Here is a 12,624-nt window from a genome sequence, read left to right on the forward strand (position 1 = left end):
ATCATTGCTAACACGGGTGAAAGACGTGAGTGGGCACAGCTGAGCCTCTAGCTGTGATCCGCCCGCTGCTCTAATGGGTAGGCGTTAGGTCCTGTGAAGGACAGAACACAGTGACCCTGGGAAGAACACATCTTCCCGCCACTGTAACAGCTTGAAGCTTACACTTTATGCTTGAGGACTTCAAGAACAACCTATTCTGTCCTGTACCAAGGGCCTCATAGCACTCACTGTATCAACACTGAGACACTGTAACCCATAACACACAGATACTAAAATAAAAATGTAGGATTTGTTTCTATTTCATGAACATGCTTTTGGTGATATCCTTTCGAAAGCGGACACTCGATAGTTATCAGTATCTTAGTACCAACTCTCAATCTCCCTCTAACAAGAACACAGCAATAAACATATCTATAATACTCTAATAAGCCTAGAGTTACTTTAAGGAATAATTATGTTCTTATGAAATATTTTATCATTACCACCAAGTTGACTAGTCCGTCTTCTCTACGGGTCTACATAACTCACCTACTCCTTACTCAGGTAATAATGATCATAAAACTACTCAAAATTAGACAGGAAAAAAAATTAAGGGAGGCCCAGCTAATGTTGCTCAGTGGTTAAGCATCAACCCATGAACCAAGAGGTCACAGTATGATTCCAAGTCAGGGCACATGCTTGGGTTGTGGGCTTGATCCCCAAGTAGGAGGTGAGCAGGAGGCAGCTGATCAATGATTGTCTTTCATCAGTGATAATTCTATCTCTCTCCCTTTCCCTTCCTCTCTCTGAAATAAAAACATTTTTTAAGTGAGGAAAAAGAGTTTAGAAAATTTACAAAGTCAATAAGTAAAATGTCAAGAATTGACAACATTTAAAAAAGACAGCTATACACACTTAAATTGCACATATATGTATAAATCAAAATCTTGGTTTCCCGCCCTAACCAGTTTGGCTTACTGGATAGAGCATCAGCCTGCAGACTCAAGGGTCCCAGGTTCGATTCCAGTCAAGGGCATGTACCTTGGTTGCAGGCACATACCCAGTAGGGAGTATGCAGGAGGCAGCTGATCAATGTTTCTCTCTCATCGATGTTTCTAGCTCTCTATCTCTCTCCTTTCCTCTCTGTAAAAAAATCAATAAAATATATTAAAAAAAAAAAAAAAAAAAAGATCTTGGTTTCCCAATACCATTCTCTGTAATGGGATCAGAGCTCCTCAGAGACATGGCTGATCCTAGGGCTGGGGCAGGGAAAGAATAAGACAAGTCTGGAAGATCTTACTCTACCAAAAAGTAAGAAAGTGCTCAAAGAATGCTGGGGTCATGTTAAAAGGACAGGGAGCCATATTTAAGGAGCTACCATAGACCAAAACGGGAATAATTAGAGCATCAAAATAAAAAACGATAGTAAAAGATGATAATCCCTTCAATAAAGTAAGAATCCATTATTCCACAATTATATAAACAAATGATTAAGCAAATGCTGTGGAGGCTGTGGAGTGGGGCAGGAAGCTCTTCCTTACTGTACAAAAACAACTATTACAGGTATCAGGAATGATGGAATAAGAAATCATTATTACCAATCATCATAATAATAATTGATTCAGGCAGGAATCATCAAAGAATGCTAAACTAGTGGATGAAATTTTGAGAAGTAACAAGACGTTCACATACATGGTCTCAGAATATACCTCCATAACTTACTTTTTAATTACAATTAAAATTTGCAGAGCAGAAACTGGCAGGCACCACCTGAGCCAATCAAAGTTACTGTTGCCAGTAATGGGGCTCATGGACAGCAGAGCCTCCTGGTGATGTCGGCATCACTTCTATAAGTTCTTTGCCAAAAGGCATAACCTAAATCTAATCATGAGAAAATATCAGAAAAACCCAACTGAGGGACATTCTATACAATAACTGGCTTGTACTATTCAAACTTGCCAATGTGATAAAATACAATAAAAGACTCCAGATTAAAGAAATTAATTTCAGGTTAATGGTATTGAATGTAACATGATTTTGAATTTTCTTTTGTTACAGAAAGACCTTGTTGGAAAAATTAAAATCTCAGTAAGATCTGTCAATTATGTAATAGCATTTTTTCAAATCAGTTCCTGATTTTCATCACTGTACTGTCATTATGCAAGAGAATTCCTTGTTTTTAGGAAATATTAGTACACACTGATATATTTAGAGATAAAGGGGAATCATGTCAGCCACATACTTCTAAGTGATTCAGAAAGAAAAATCTGGGAGGGGCAGTAAGGAGAGTAAGAGATAAAAGGGGGAAGAAGAAAAGGGCTGGAAGAAAACAAATGTAACAATATGGAAATATTTGGAAATATTTGGAAATCTGTGTAAAGAGCATCCAGAAATTCTTTGTCCTCTTTTTACAACATTGCTATGCCTGAAATTATGCCAAAGTAAAAAAAAAAAAAAAAAAAAAAAGTTGGATATAAAGTGATACCTCTGTCAAAACTCATGGACCAGCATGCTAAAATCTGTAAATTATACCATGTATAAATCACTTCAGTTAAAATAATTAAAGCTTATTCTAAACATTTAATCAAATATTGATGACTGGAAAACTTCAACAATTAAAAACAGAAGTTAGAAACCCATCAAGGGCCTATCAAAATGGAGACTAACTTCATGTCCGCTGTTTTGGAGTGTGCAATGGTAAACTAGCACCAGCTAGTCTGGTCACTTCCGTGATCGCAAGACCCACAGCTCTCACCACCTCCTGGCTGTGGAATCAGGCCTGCCACCTTCCACCAGCTCCCCAGGAGGCCTTCTGTGTACTCAGCTCATAGTAACAACAACCTCTCATACTATTGTTTAATGTGTTTTTTCATCCTAAATTAGCTTCACATACTCCCTTACTAATCAACCCTCAAATACAGAAGCCCATCACAAGCAAACCTGGACCTTAAATGTTTTTAATTTTAAGAGAGAGAGAGAGAGAGAGAGACCACATATGCCTGGCCAGCATCTGGCTTCTCACCTACATTAATACCTTTCAAAGTATTTTTTAAAAGATTATTAGCAGTGTAATAGTCAACTATTTTCTTTCAAAATACTAATAAAACAAAATGACTACGGTGTCTCATACCTTGCTTCAGAAATACTATAAATTCCTTTACAGTCTGGTCGAAATTAACTCCATGATATACCACAGGTTTGAAGTTCCGATGCTCAAAGGATCGAATAAGGCGAACTGTGATGGTCACTTCTTTGGAAGCCATGTGAAAAAACTCCTGTGGGAAGAGACACAAGAACAGTCTAAATAACACCAACTCAAAGTTATGGCCTGCATTTCTGCCATCAGCTCTCTGGCACCCAGACCATCCCTCCCATACTGTCTGGCACAGCCCCCGCACCAACGCTGCCTCTCGGGCACCCACGCGAGTCCCAAGGTTACTCCCACCTGAACAGCCTCGTCACAGTCGCTGAAAGTCTGGCAGAAAACTGATGGCACAGAAGATGAACACAAGTGACATGGGGGGCGGGGGAGACTCAGGTTCATGTATGAGGACAAGCAGGGGTTGCCAAAGACGGATACCTGGCATACACACAGCTGCCTTGGATTTGCTATGCCGGGGGTCTCCTCACTTGGCCCTGAGATGAAGTATGTTTATAACAGTTCAACTATCAGCAGACCATATCTTAATCTCACAAATGCTGCCAGATTTCAGTGTTGATTTAATTATATGCCACAGTATCAATGACCTCTCATATCATTGTTTAATGTGTTTATTTCATCTTAAAACCATGTACTAGGGCCGTGTGCCAGGTGCTAATGTTATTGCATTTATTCTATCACCAAGTCATAAATTATTACACTCATTTTAAGGATGAGAAAACAGACTCAGACAGATTGTACAAATTGCCCAAAGTCATAAAGTTAAAAAAAAAAAAAAAGCCAGGATTCAAGCACCAATTTAATTCCAAAGTCCAGGCTCTCTCAAATATACTACCAGAAAATCACCAGAATTATTTCCTCCAAAAAAATCTGCAAAATTGCCAATGATTTAATGATATAATTACAGTGCATTTCTAATTAGTAGTAACCACTTCATGCTACTTTCAACTTTATATACAACTTAGCCATAATATACAAGTGCTAAGAAAAAATACCTGTAGAACCTAAGAAACGATGTCCAATCTCACTAGTAATCAGGGGAATTAAAAATAACAATGTGGCCCTAACTGGTTTGACTCAGTGGATAGAGCGTCAGCCTGCGGACTGAAAGGTCCCAGGTTCGATTCTGGTCAAGGGCATGTACCTTGGTTGCGGGCACATCCCTAGTGGGAGGTGTGCAGGAGGCAGCTGATCGATGTTCCTCTCTCATTGATGTTCCTCTCTCATCGATGTTTCTAACTCTCTATCCCTCTCCCTTCCTCTCTGTGAAAAATCAATAAAGTATGTTAAAAAAAATAAATTTAAAAAAATAACTGTGATATATCACTCATCAAATTGACATAAAGTCTGGCAATGCCTAGTGTTGGCAAGGGTGCAGAACAATGACAATTTAATCAGTGAAGAAGCACAAGTGGTTACTAGTTTAGGAAATGGTTGGCAATACTTAGTACAGCTGAAGATACACATACCTTTCAATCTAGCGAATTCATTTGCAGGCAGTACCCCACCTATGTGCACAAGGAGAACTGTAAAAGAACATTCATAGTAACATTATTTGTTAATTATAAAAACTGGAAACAAATGTCCATCAAGAGAAGAACAGATAAGTAAATCATGGAGAGTACAGGCAATAAAAATGAATGGACTAGAACTATATACCTCAACATAGGCGAATCTCAAAAATATTATGGTGAATGAAAAAACGGTAGTCAGAGAGTATACTACCATTTAAACAAAGTTAAAAAATATAGCTGTTGTTATGTGGAAAAGGAGGTGATTACTGTATTTTTCCGTGTATAACATGCTATTTTTTTCTAAAATCCTTAGACTGAAAATCGAGGGGTGTCTTATACACGAAGTCAGCAGAGGAGGGAGCCGCGCGGGTGCATAGCTGCCCATACCTTGTCAAACAGGCTTCCTCCAATCACGAGCTTTATTGGTACTGACGTCAGGTGATGCCGTAATTGGAGGTGGAGGTGGAGCGTGCACAGATGCAACAGGGACTGGAACGTTCTGAGCCCACAAAGATGTCAAAAAATAGAAAGATAAATACCGGTAAGCAACTGTCTTACTCTGCAAAATTCAAACTGAATGTAATCAGCTATGCAAAAGAGCGTGGAAATAGAGCTGCAGAGAGACAATCTGGAACTCCTTCCAGTGAGTGTGTGATCAGACAGTGGAGAAAACAGGAAGAACAACTCCTAAGATGCCAAAAGAGAAGAAGGCCTTAAGAGGAAAACCAGCAAAATGGGCAAATTCGGAGCAAAGGCTTCAGACTTGGATTACGGAGCAGCACCAGAGTGGCTTATGTATGTCAACCAAGCTTATTCAATGTCAGGCAAGAATGTTTGTGAGTGAAATGAACATTGTTGATTTTATAGGAAAGGCAAAATGGTGCTTCAGTTTCATGAGGAGAGAAGGGTTGGCCATGAGAACACGAACAAAGTTAGCTCAGAAAATGCCACCAGTTTATGAGGATGATCTCACATATATGGACAGTGACTCAGAAGACAGCAGTGATACAATAGAAGTTGAAGAACTTGATATGTCTGGAACTAATAGTGATGAAGAAGAGAGCAGTGATACAACAGAGGCTGAATAAAGTGATATGCTGCATAATATAGTACTGGTATGTGAACATTATCTGCAGTAATTACTAAATAAAAATGTGTTCTGTTTTATGTTTAAAATATTGACTTCTTAATTTTGGGTTGGAAAAGTGGGGGGCACCTTATACATGGGGGTGTCTTATACACAGAAAAATACGGTAGTTGTCATCCCTGAGGTAGAGGAAGGGTTATATAATTAGAACACAAGCACTTTGATTATGTTGCTAGCCATTTATGTCCTGAGCGGAACTTAGGTATATGGATAGTATGTTATACTTTATGCCTTTTAGCATATCTGGAATGTTTCACAATAGACAGCAACAAGCCACACTAATTTGGCCTACAAAGTCTCTCTGAATCATAGAATGCTTATACAAATATTTTATTAGGTTTGAGAGAATGTATAGCATATTATATATAGAAATCAAAATTCAAGCAGTTTTAATACATAAAATAAATTGTAATTATAAATAGTGTACTATTTATAATTAAATGAATGGTTCCTAAGGGACTAGAAATAATATTTTCACTCTAAAATAAGGTTTCACTTTATAATCTTTAATGAGTTTAAATTAACAAATCTTTTGATAATCCCAATACTAGCTACTATACTATCTGTTTTATTTTATACATATATAATTTTATTGATTTCAGAGAGGGAGACAGAAACATCAATGATGAGAGAGAATCATTGATCAGCTTCCTCCTGCATGCCCACACTGGGGATCAAACCCGCGACCCGGGCATGTGCCCTGACTGGGAATTGAACCGTGACCTTCTGGTTCATAGGTCAATGCTCAACCACTGAGCTATGCCAGCCAGGCTATGCTATTTGTTTTAAATCTAATTTACAATGCTCCCCAAAATTCTGATCCTAGAATCTACCACATAATAGCAGTTCGGCTAACATCTACAAAGTTATAATTTAAAATAGACTGAGATATTTAATAAAGAATACCTCTTGAGAGAGGGATATTATAAAAGACTTCTGTATTTCAGAAGTGGTGTTAACAGGTTTTTAAGAATTATGACTTCTTCCCCCTCTCACCTACCTGCTCCCTCTAACAATAAAGATGTCCTCCAAAACATGCCCACACAAAGTGGGAAGGCCTAGAACACAGTCCCAGTCCCCAACAAGGTTAGAGCTAGACAGATGCAGCTTAAATATACAGTCTACCTCTTAGCCTCAACACACACTCGGATCACACATAGTGGGATCTCAATAAAAACTAGCTGCTCTTATTGTTATTCTACTTATGATAAAACTAGAGGCCCGGTGCACAAAAATTTGTGCACTGGTGGGGGGAGGGGGGTCCCCTCAGCCTGACCTGTGCCCTCTCACAGTCTGGGACCCCTTGGGAGATAACCACCTGCTGACTTAGGCCTGCTCCCCAGGTGGCAGATGGCAGGCCCAGATCCCGCACTGGGTCATAGATGGCAGGCCCGGATGGCGGTGGGGCGGGCAGCGGATCTCGCTGTCCTGCCCCACCGCCCTGGGTCACAAGTTTAACGGCCATCTTTGTTGGGTTAATTTGCATACTCTTCTGATTGGCTGATGGGCATAGCAAAGGTACGGTCAATTAGCATCTTTGTCTTTTATTAGTGTAGATAGGTTTGGGTATAAAGACACCTCTTATAGGCAGCAGATAAGATACTAGATTCCCAGGTACAATGAAACAAATCATGTAAATGATCTAACAGAAGAAACCAGATAGGCTGGCATACGCATGCCTTATGAAACTGTTTTATAATTGTAAGGTGTGGTTTTTTTTCCACTTAATATAAAGCTGCCCAAATGTTGTACTTAAATAGTTGAGGCTTTCAATTAAAACTCCTCATTTGTGTTAATAGCTAATTTTGGTCAACACTGTACTGTCATCTTCATAAAAAATCTGTTGTTATATATACTCAGTAACTAAACAATGATATTATCAGAAGGAAAGAAAGTATTATCTATTTTGCCTTAAGGACTATAGGAAATGCTGCTGGTGAGCTGAGGGAGGCAGACGTACTAAATAGATAGCTTATAAAGCTAATATTACAGATTATAAAATGACATTTTCCTGTAAGTTTGCCTTACATAAAAAAAAAAAAAAAGTGATTCTAAAGAAGTTTAAAAACAATTCTTTGAATGAAGGGACAGAGAAACCAAAAACAATAAACTTAGAGATAAGTTAATAAAAAAGAGTCAAGCACATAAAAAAGATTTAAATAAATGAAACAACAGACCATGTTCCTAACTACGAAGTCTCAAAATTGTAAGAAATAAATTCTCTATAAATTGAAAATACCCCACTCAAAATATACAAGAGTGGTTTGGGGAACTTAACACAAATATTTCTAAAATCCATCTGGAAGAATACATTTATTTTATTTTTTACTTAACAATTATTTTCAATTATAGTTCACATTCAATATTATATTAGTTTCAAGTGTACAGCATAGTGGTTAGACATTTATGTAATTTATGAAGTTATCTCCCAATAAGTCTGGCACCATACATAGTTATTATAATATTATTGACTGTATTCCCTATGCTGTATTTTCCATCCCTATGACTGCTTTTGTAACTGGCAATTTATATATCTTAATCTTCTTTTACAAGGAAGAATACATTTGTGAACTTAGTGAGCAAAGTCATAAAAGAAAAAAGAGACCAGCAGCACCAGTTATCAGTATACCCTGTAAAGTAATAGTTAAACATAATAGTAATACATAAGAAAGCTTGTGTGATTTTCACACATCTACAAAATCAAGTAACAAAAACTGTAAAGGATAATTAAGGTATAGTAATTTAAGCTGTGCTACTGAAACAGAACTAGGCTGACAAATCAGTGAAACATAACGGAAAACTCAAAAATAGGTATAAGATTAAAAAATTTAGTTCAGCTGTGGCTGGTTTGGGAGCATGCGGGAGGCAACCAACCAATATGTCTCTCTCACATTGACATTTCTGTCTGTCTCCCCCTCTCTCTTCCACTCTCTCTAAAAATCAATGGGAAAATATCCTTGGGTGAGTATTAATACAACAAAACTCAATTTGTTGCTCTGGAACCTAACAGGGCACTTATCTGTTTTACTGAAAATGGCTTTCCAAAATGGGAGGGGTGCACTGAAATGAGAAAATAATCGAATGTTCTATGCCTTCCTTATACAGACTATATTTCAAGGTTACCCAGTAGTTGATGAAGAAAAGTCCTTTATAGAAGAATTGCAGTTAAAAAGCACTGAAAGAATGATAAAATTTAAATCATTATTTTCATACCTATCAGAATGGCTAAAATTAAGCTATTTCCCGGTATGCCTATATTTGCACTTTTTTAATGTGTTCTATATCAACAGAAAGTTATTTCCATTTCTTTTAAAAAGAGATAACTGAACAAAAGAAAATAATACAGAACTTAACAAATACTGTAAAAAATAGAGAGGGTTAGAAACTCCTTTATACAACTGATACTCATCGAGGGAAACCAAAATGTACTCAGCCATCAGAGGCCCCAGAAGGAGGTCACGTGCCCAGAACAAGCCTCACCTTGTCTAAGATGCCACAAAGGCCACTACGCGCAGCCCCTCCCTGCCTCTCTGATGGTATTTGCCACCTTTCTCCTATCACTCCCGAGGGATGACATGACAGCCTGCGGCTTCCAGGCCTCTGCCACATGGTTCCACCCCCAGCCTTTCTCCAAACTCCCTCCGCCCCTGGCCTCTCCACTTTACCACAGGCATCCTTCAAAACAGCCTGGCCCATCTGCTCCAAGACACCTTTGCAGGAGCTCCTCCTCACCCCTCACCCCACCCCCAGATCAGCTAGAGCCTACCCCCCAGCCCTCCCCCCCCCCCCCCCCGCGTCTGATCAGAACCCTTTCGAGCTCCTTGAGGGAAAGCGCAGTGTGGTTCCTTTTGTGTACCCCAAAATGAGTGTGGCATGAGGCAAGGTCTGGAGAACTGAAGAGCCGTGAAGGGTTGAGGATAGCTAGCCTGATTTCCTCCTTTCCTAAGGACACACTGACTGACATATCTGTCCTGCATGAGAGGGTCTACGAGCTTTTTCCAGGGCCGTGAAATGTCTGAGATGGGGTGGGGGGTGCCTTATTGCTCCAGAATATGAAAAATTTTAATTAACATTTAATTAAATATATAACATTTCAACAGCAATTCAACTCTATTCATAATTATATATATTAGATTTAATATATAGTATCGGTACATTTTACATGATTTAGGGTGGGGATTTGAAAAGGAACAGTGCCTAGGGCTTACAAAGGTCTTTAAACCTCCCTGCCTAAAAACCCTGTTCTGGCTGGTACCTTACCAAGCTGGTTTAAGATGAAAGATAAGTCATATCCAAACCAAAGCAAACAAAACCAAGACATATTAAAACCAGAGAAGCAAACCAAACCACGTAGGAACCCCTCATCTGGAGCTCCCAGGTCCCTAACAGGTAGCCACTGCACCATCAGAGCCAAGAATGGCGCGGCCCAGCACCCTCTCCTGGGCCAGAATTCCCTGGGTCGGTAGGAGCTGGATTTTATGGCCTAGGCTCCAATGGGTCAACAGAGAAGGTGCAAACTCCAGGAAAGCCAAGACAAGCTGCATGCCAGGTTCCCCAGCAGCCCAACTGCTGCCATTCCAAGCTGGTTCTTCCCCCTGGGGCAAGTTCCCAGGCGAAGAGCCAGCTGTAAATCAGAGGTGAAAAATAGGTACCGTGCAGTGCAGAAAGCTGAGAGCACAGCGCAGAGCATGCAGACTCACAAAACACTTGATTACTGACTTTCGGTTGATCTCTATCAGCTAAAGAAAAGTACTACCACCGGTTCTGGGTATTCGCAGTGGAGACCGTGTATAAAAAGTGGTCCCCACCCCTGAGTTAATGAGGACTGACCTCTGCTCCTGAGGACATAAGGCCTAGGTTCTCACAACGCTGTCAACACCGATCAGTGCATCACCTTATTTTATGTGTGTTTCTGAATAAAGGCGCCTATTTAACACGTATTGTTAAACACAGAACTCAAAGCCAGTAGCATTTTAAGTCAAGTCTCACCAAAGCTTATCTAATACATTTTCCTTGTGAGGCCCACACAGCCTTCGTGCATTTAAAAACACTAGACAGCACGTCAGCATTGCAGCATTACCTTGGGGGCTCTTTTAAAACAGCCACATCGCCAGCAGAAGGCACAACAATGTGAAACCATGGCACTGGGCAGAGCACAGCCGGGACACTTGTTTACAGTGTGAGCGCTGGAAGGAGGCAGCAATCGCCTTGTCTGACCTCAGCTGGAAGCATGAACTTCCTTGATGCAAATTCTCCACCGCTCTGCACATGTCCGCTCTGCACATGTCCAGGAGGGACCGGGAAAGTGCCCTAAGTATTGCCTTTGGGATTACAATTTTAGTGAGTAAGCAAATTTACAAACACAGAAACTGCAAATACAGAGGATTGACTATAATTCTCACCTGTCAAAAAAAGTCTTTTTTTTTGGGTTAACCCCAAGGATATTTTTTTTCAATTGATTTTTAGAGAGAGTAGAAGAGAGGGAGGGGGGAGAGAGAGAAACATCAGTGTGAGAGAGACACATCAGTGGGTTGCCTCTTGCACACCCTCCACTCAGGCCAGGATCAGGCCTATAACCCAGGGACATGCCTTTTGACCGGGAATCAAACCCAGACCCTTTGGTCTGTGGGCTGATGATCTAAACACTGAGCAACCAGCCAGAGCGCTTCCAGTACTTTTTAAGAAAGGATGCTTTTGACTTTTTTGTAAGAGAATGGAATTCAAACTTGTGGAGAACAACTACAGTGTTTGGACAGGATCAAGTCTCGGACTGACTTTTGGCAAAGCCACATGCAAGTCCCAGTTTGGAAGTCAAAGCCCTCCCAGCACAATTATAGCCAAAAGGCTATGGTTGTAAGCTTGACCTTAGACTGACCCTGCATTCCTAGGTAGCTAAGGGATGTGGGCTGGGGGTGGGCGGGAGGGGGGTGCAGCAAGTGCTGCCTAAACAAAGCTTAATAGAGAGCAGAGAATGGCAACAACAGGAAAGAAGCAGATTTGAAATTCACAAGAACACTGTAAACATCTTTACTCCCTGGAATGGAGATAAGAAACGCCCTAACCTTTGGAATAGAAATTGACAGGATTAAAATCAACTGGTATAAATACAGATGTATCAAGACAATAAAATACAGAACCTGGCTGGAGAACCTAGACAGAACTTGGCTGGAGATCCTGGCTAGGCTGCTGATGAACACTGTCTCTGTGTCATTCCTTCTTCGCCGACTCCGTCCACACCTTTGGGGACCCCTGGACCTGCTGGGGTTGGACCCCAGCAAAGGGACTCAAACTTTTATGGTTCTGTGGGTACAGGCAGCCAAGGCACCACCCTACCTTGTCAGTGTGGGGAGAGGGTACTCAGATGCAGCTAATGGGTTTTGGACTGGATTCACAGTGGAGAAGGGAAACTAACAAGATGGAGTGGATGGGGTCCTCCGGGCGCATTCAAAGTATTGTTGTTTCTACGTCTGAATGTATAAATGATGTGTTCTATATGTAGACTTCCCTGTCCATCGTGCCAGAGGCAACTGATTCTCCCCCATCTGGAAGAGGTCCAGGTCCAGTGGGTGGGTCAGGATTCATGGAATTGCCCCCACCCTCTGATGTATACAGTTTTCAATATATGAGATCCCTGCTCACAGACAAGCCAGAAACCTCCGTCTCAATGGTCCCTGACTGTACTGTTACCACACCTCCACCAGCGGAATCCAGGGGTCGACTTGCCAAGTACAGTTTCTTGGGATTGTGTAGGTGAATTCACAAAGCCCAGTCCCTCTAGCCATCAAGGAACAGCTAGCTGGCCCTTCAGCCACCCATCACCAGAG

At 40.6% G+C, this 12,624-nt stretch overlaps 1 protein-coding gene across 12 annotated transcripts in view; it reads right to left on the bottom strand.

The window, feature by feature from the left end:
- Positions 1–12,624, bottom strand: part of CUNH2orf76 (chromosome unknown C2orf76 homolog) — a 109,179-nt gene that overhangs the window by 77,520 nt on the left and 19,035 nt on the right. For 6 of the 12 annotated variants that reach the window (XM_036319124.1, XM_036319126.1, XM_036319125.1 and 3 more), the window contains exons 2-5: positions 5,041–5,152; positions 4,609–4,665; positions 3,425–3,615; positions 3,110–3,254 (exon numbers count right to left, since the gene is read on the bottom strand). In XM_036319124.1, the coding sequence (XP_036175017.1) occupies positions 3,110–3,254; positions 3,425–3,523 (244 nt within the window). In that variant the 5' untranslated portion in view covers positions 3,524–3,615; positions 4,609–4,665; positions 5,041–5,152. Of the gene's footprint in view, positions 1–3,109; positions 3,255–3,424; positions 3,616–4,604; positions 4,666–5,040; positions 5,153–12,624 lie in introns of all 12 variants that reach the window. The other 6 variants (XM_036319121.1, XM_036319129.1, XM_036319130.1 and 3 more) reach the window with 6 other exon arrangements.

This window comes from Myotis myotis, unplaced genomic scaffold (genome assembly GCF_014108235.1).
Source record: "Myotis myotis isolate mMyoMyo1 unplaced genomic scaffold, mMyoMyo1.p scaffold_m19_p_8, whole genome shotgun sequence".
NCBI lineage: Eukaryota > Metazoa > Chordata > Mammalia > Chiroptera > Vespertilionidae > Myotis > Myotis myotis.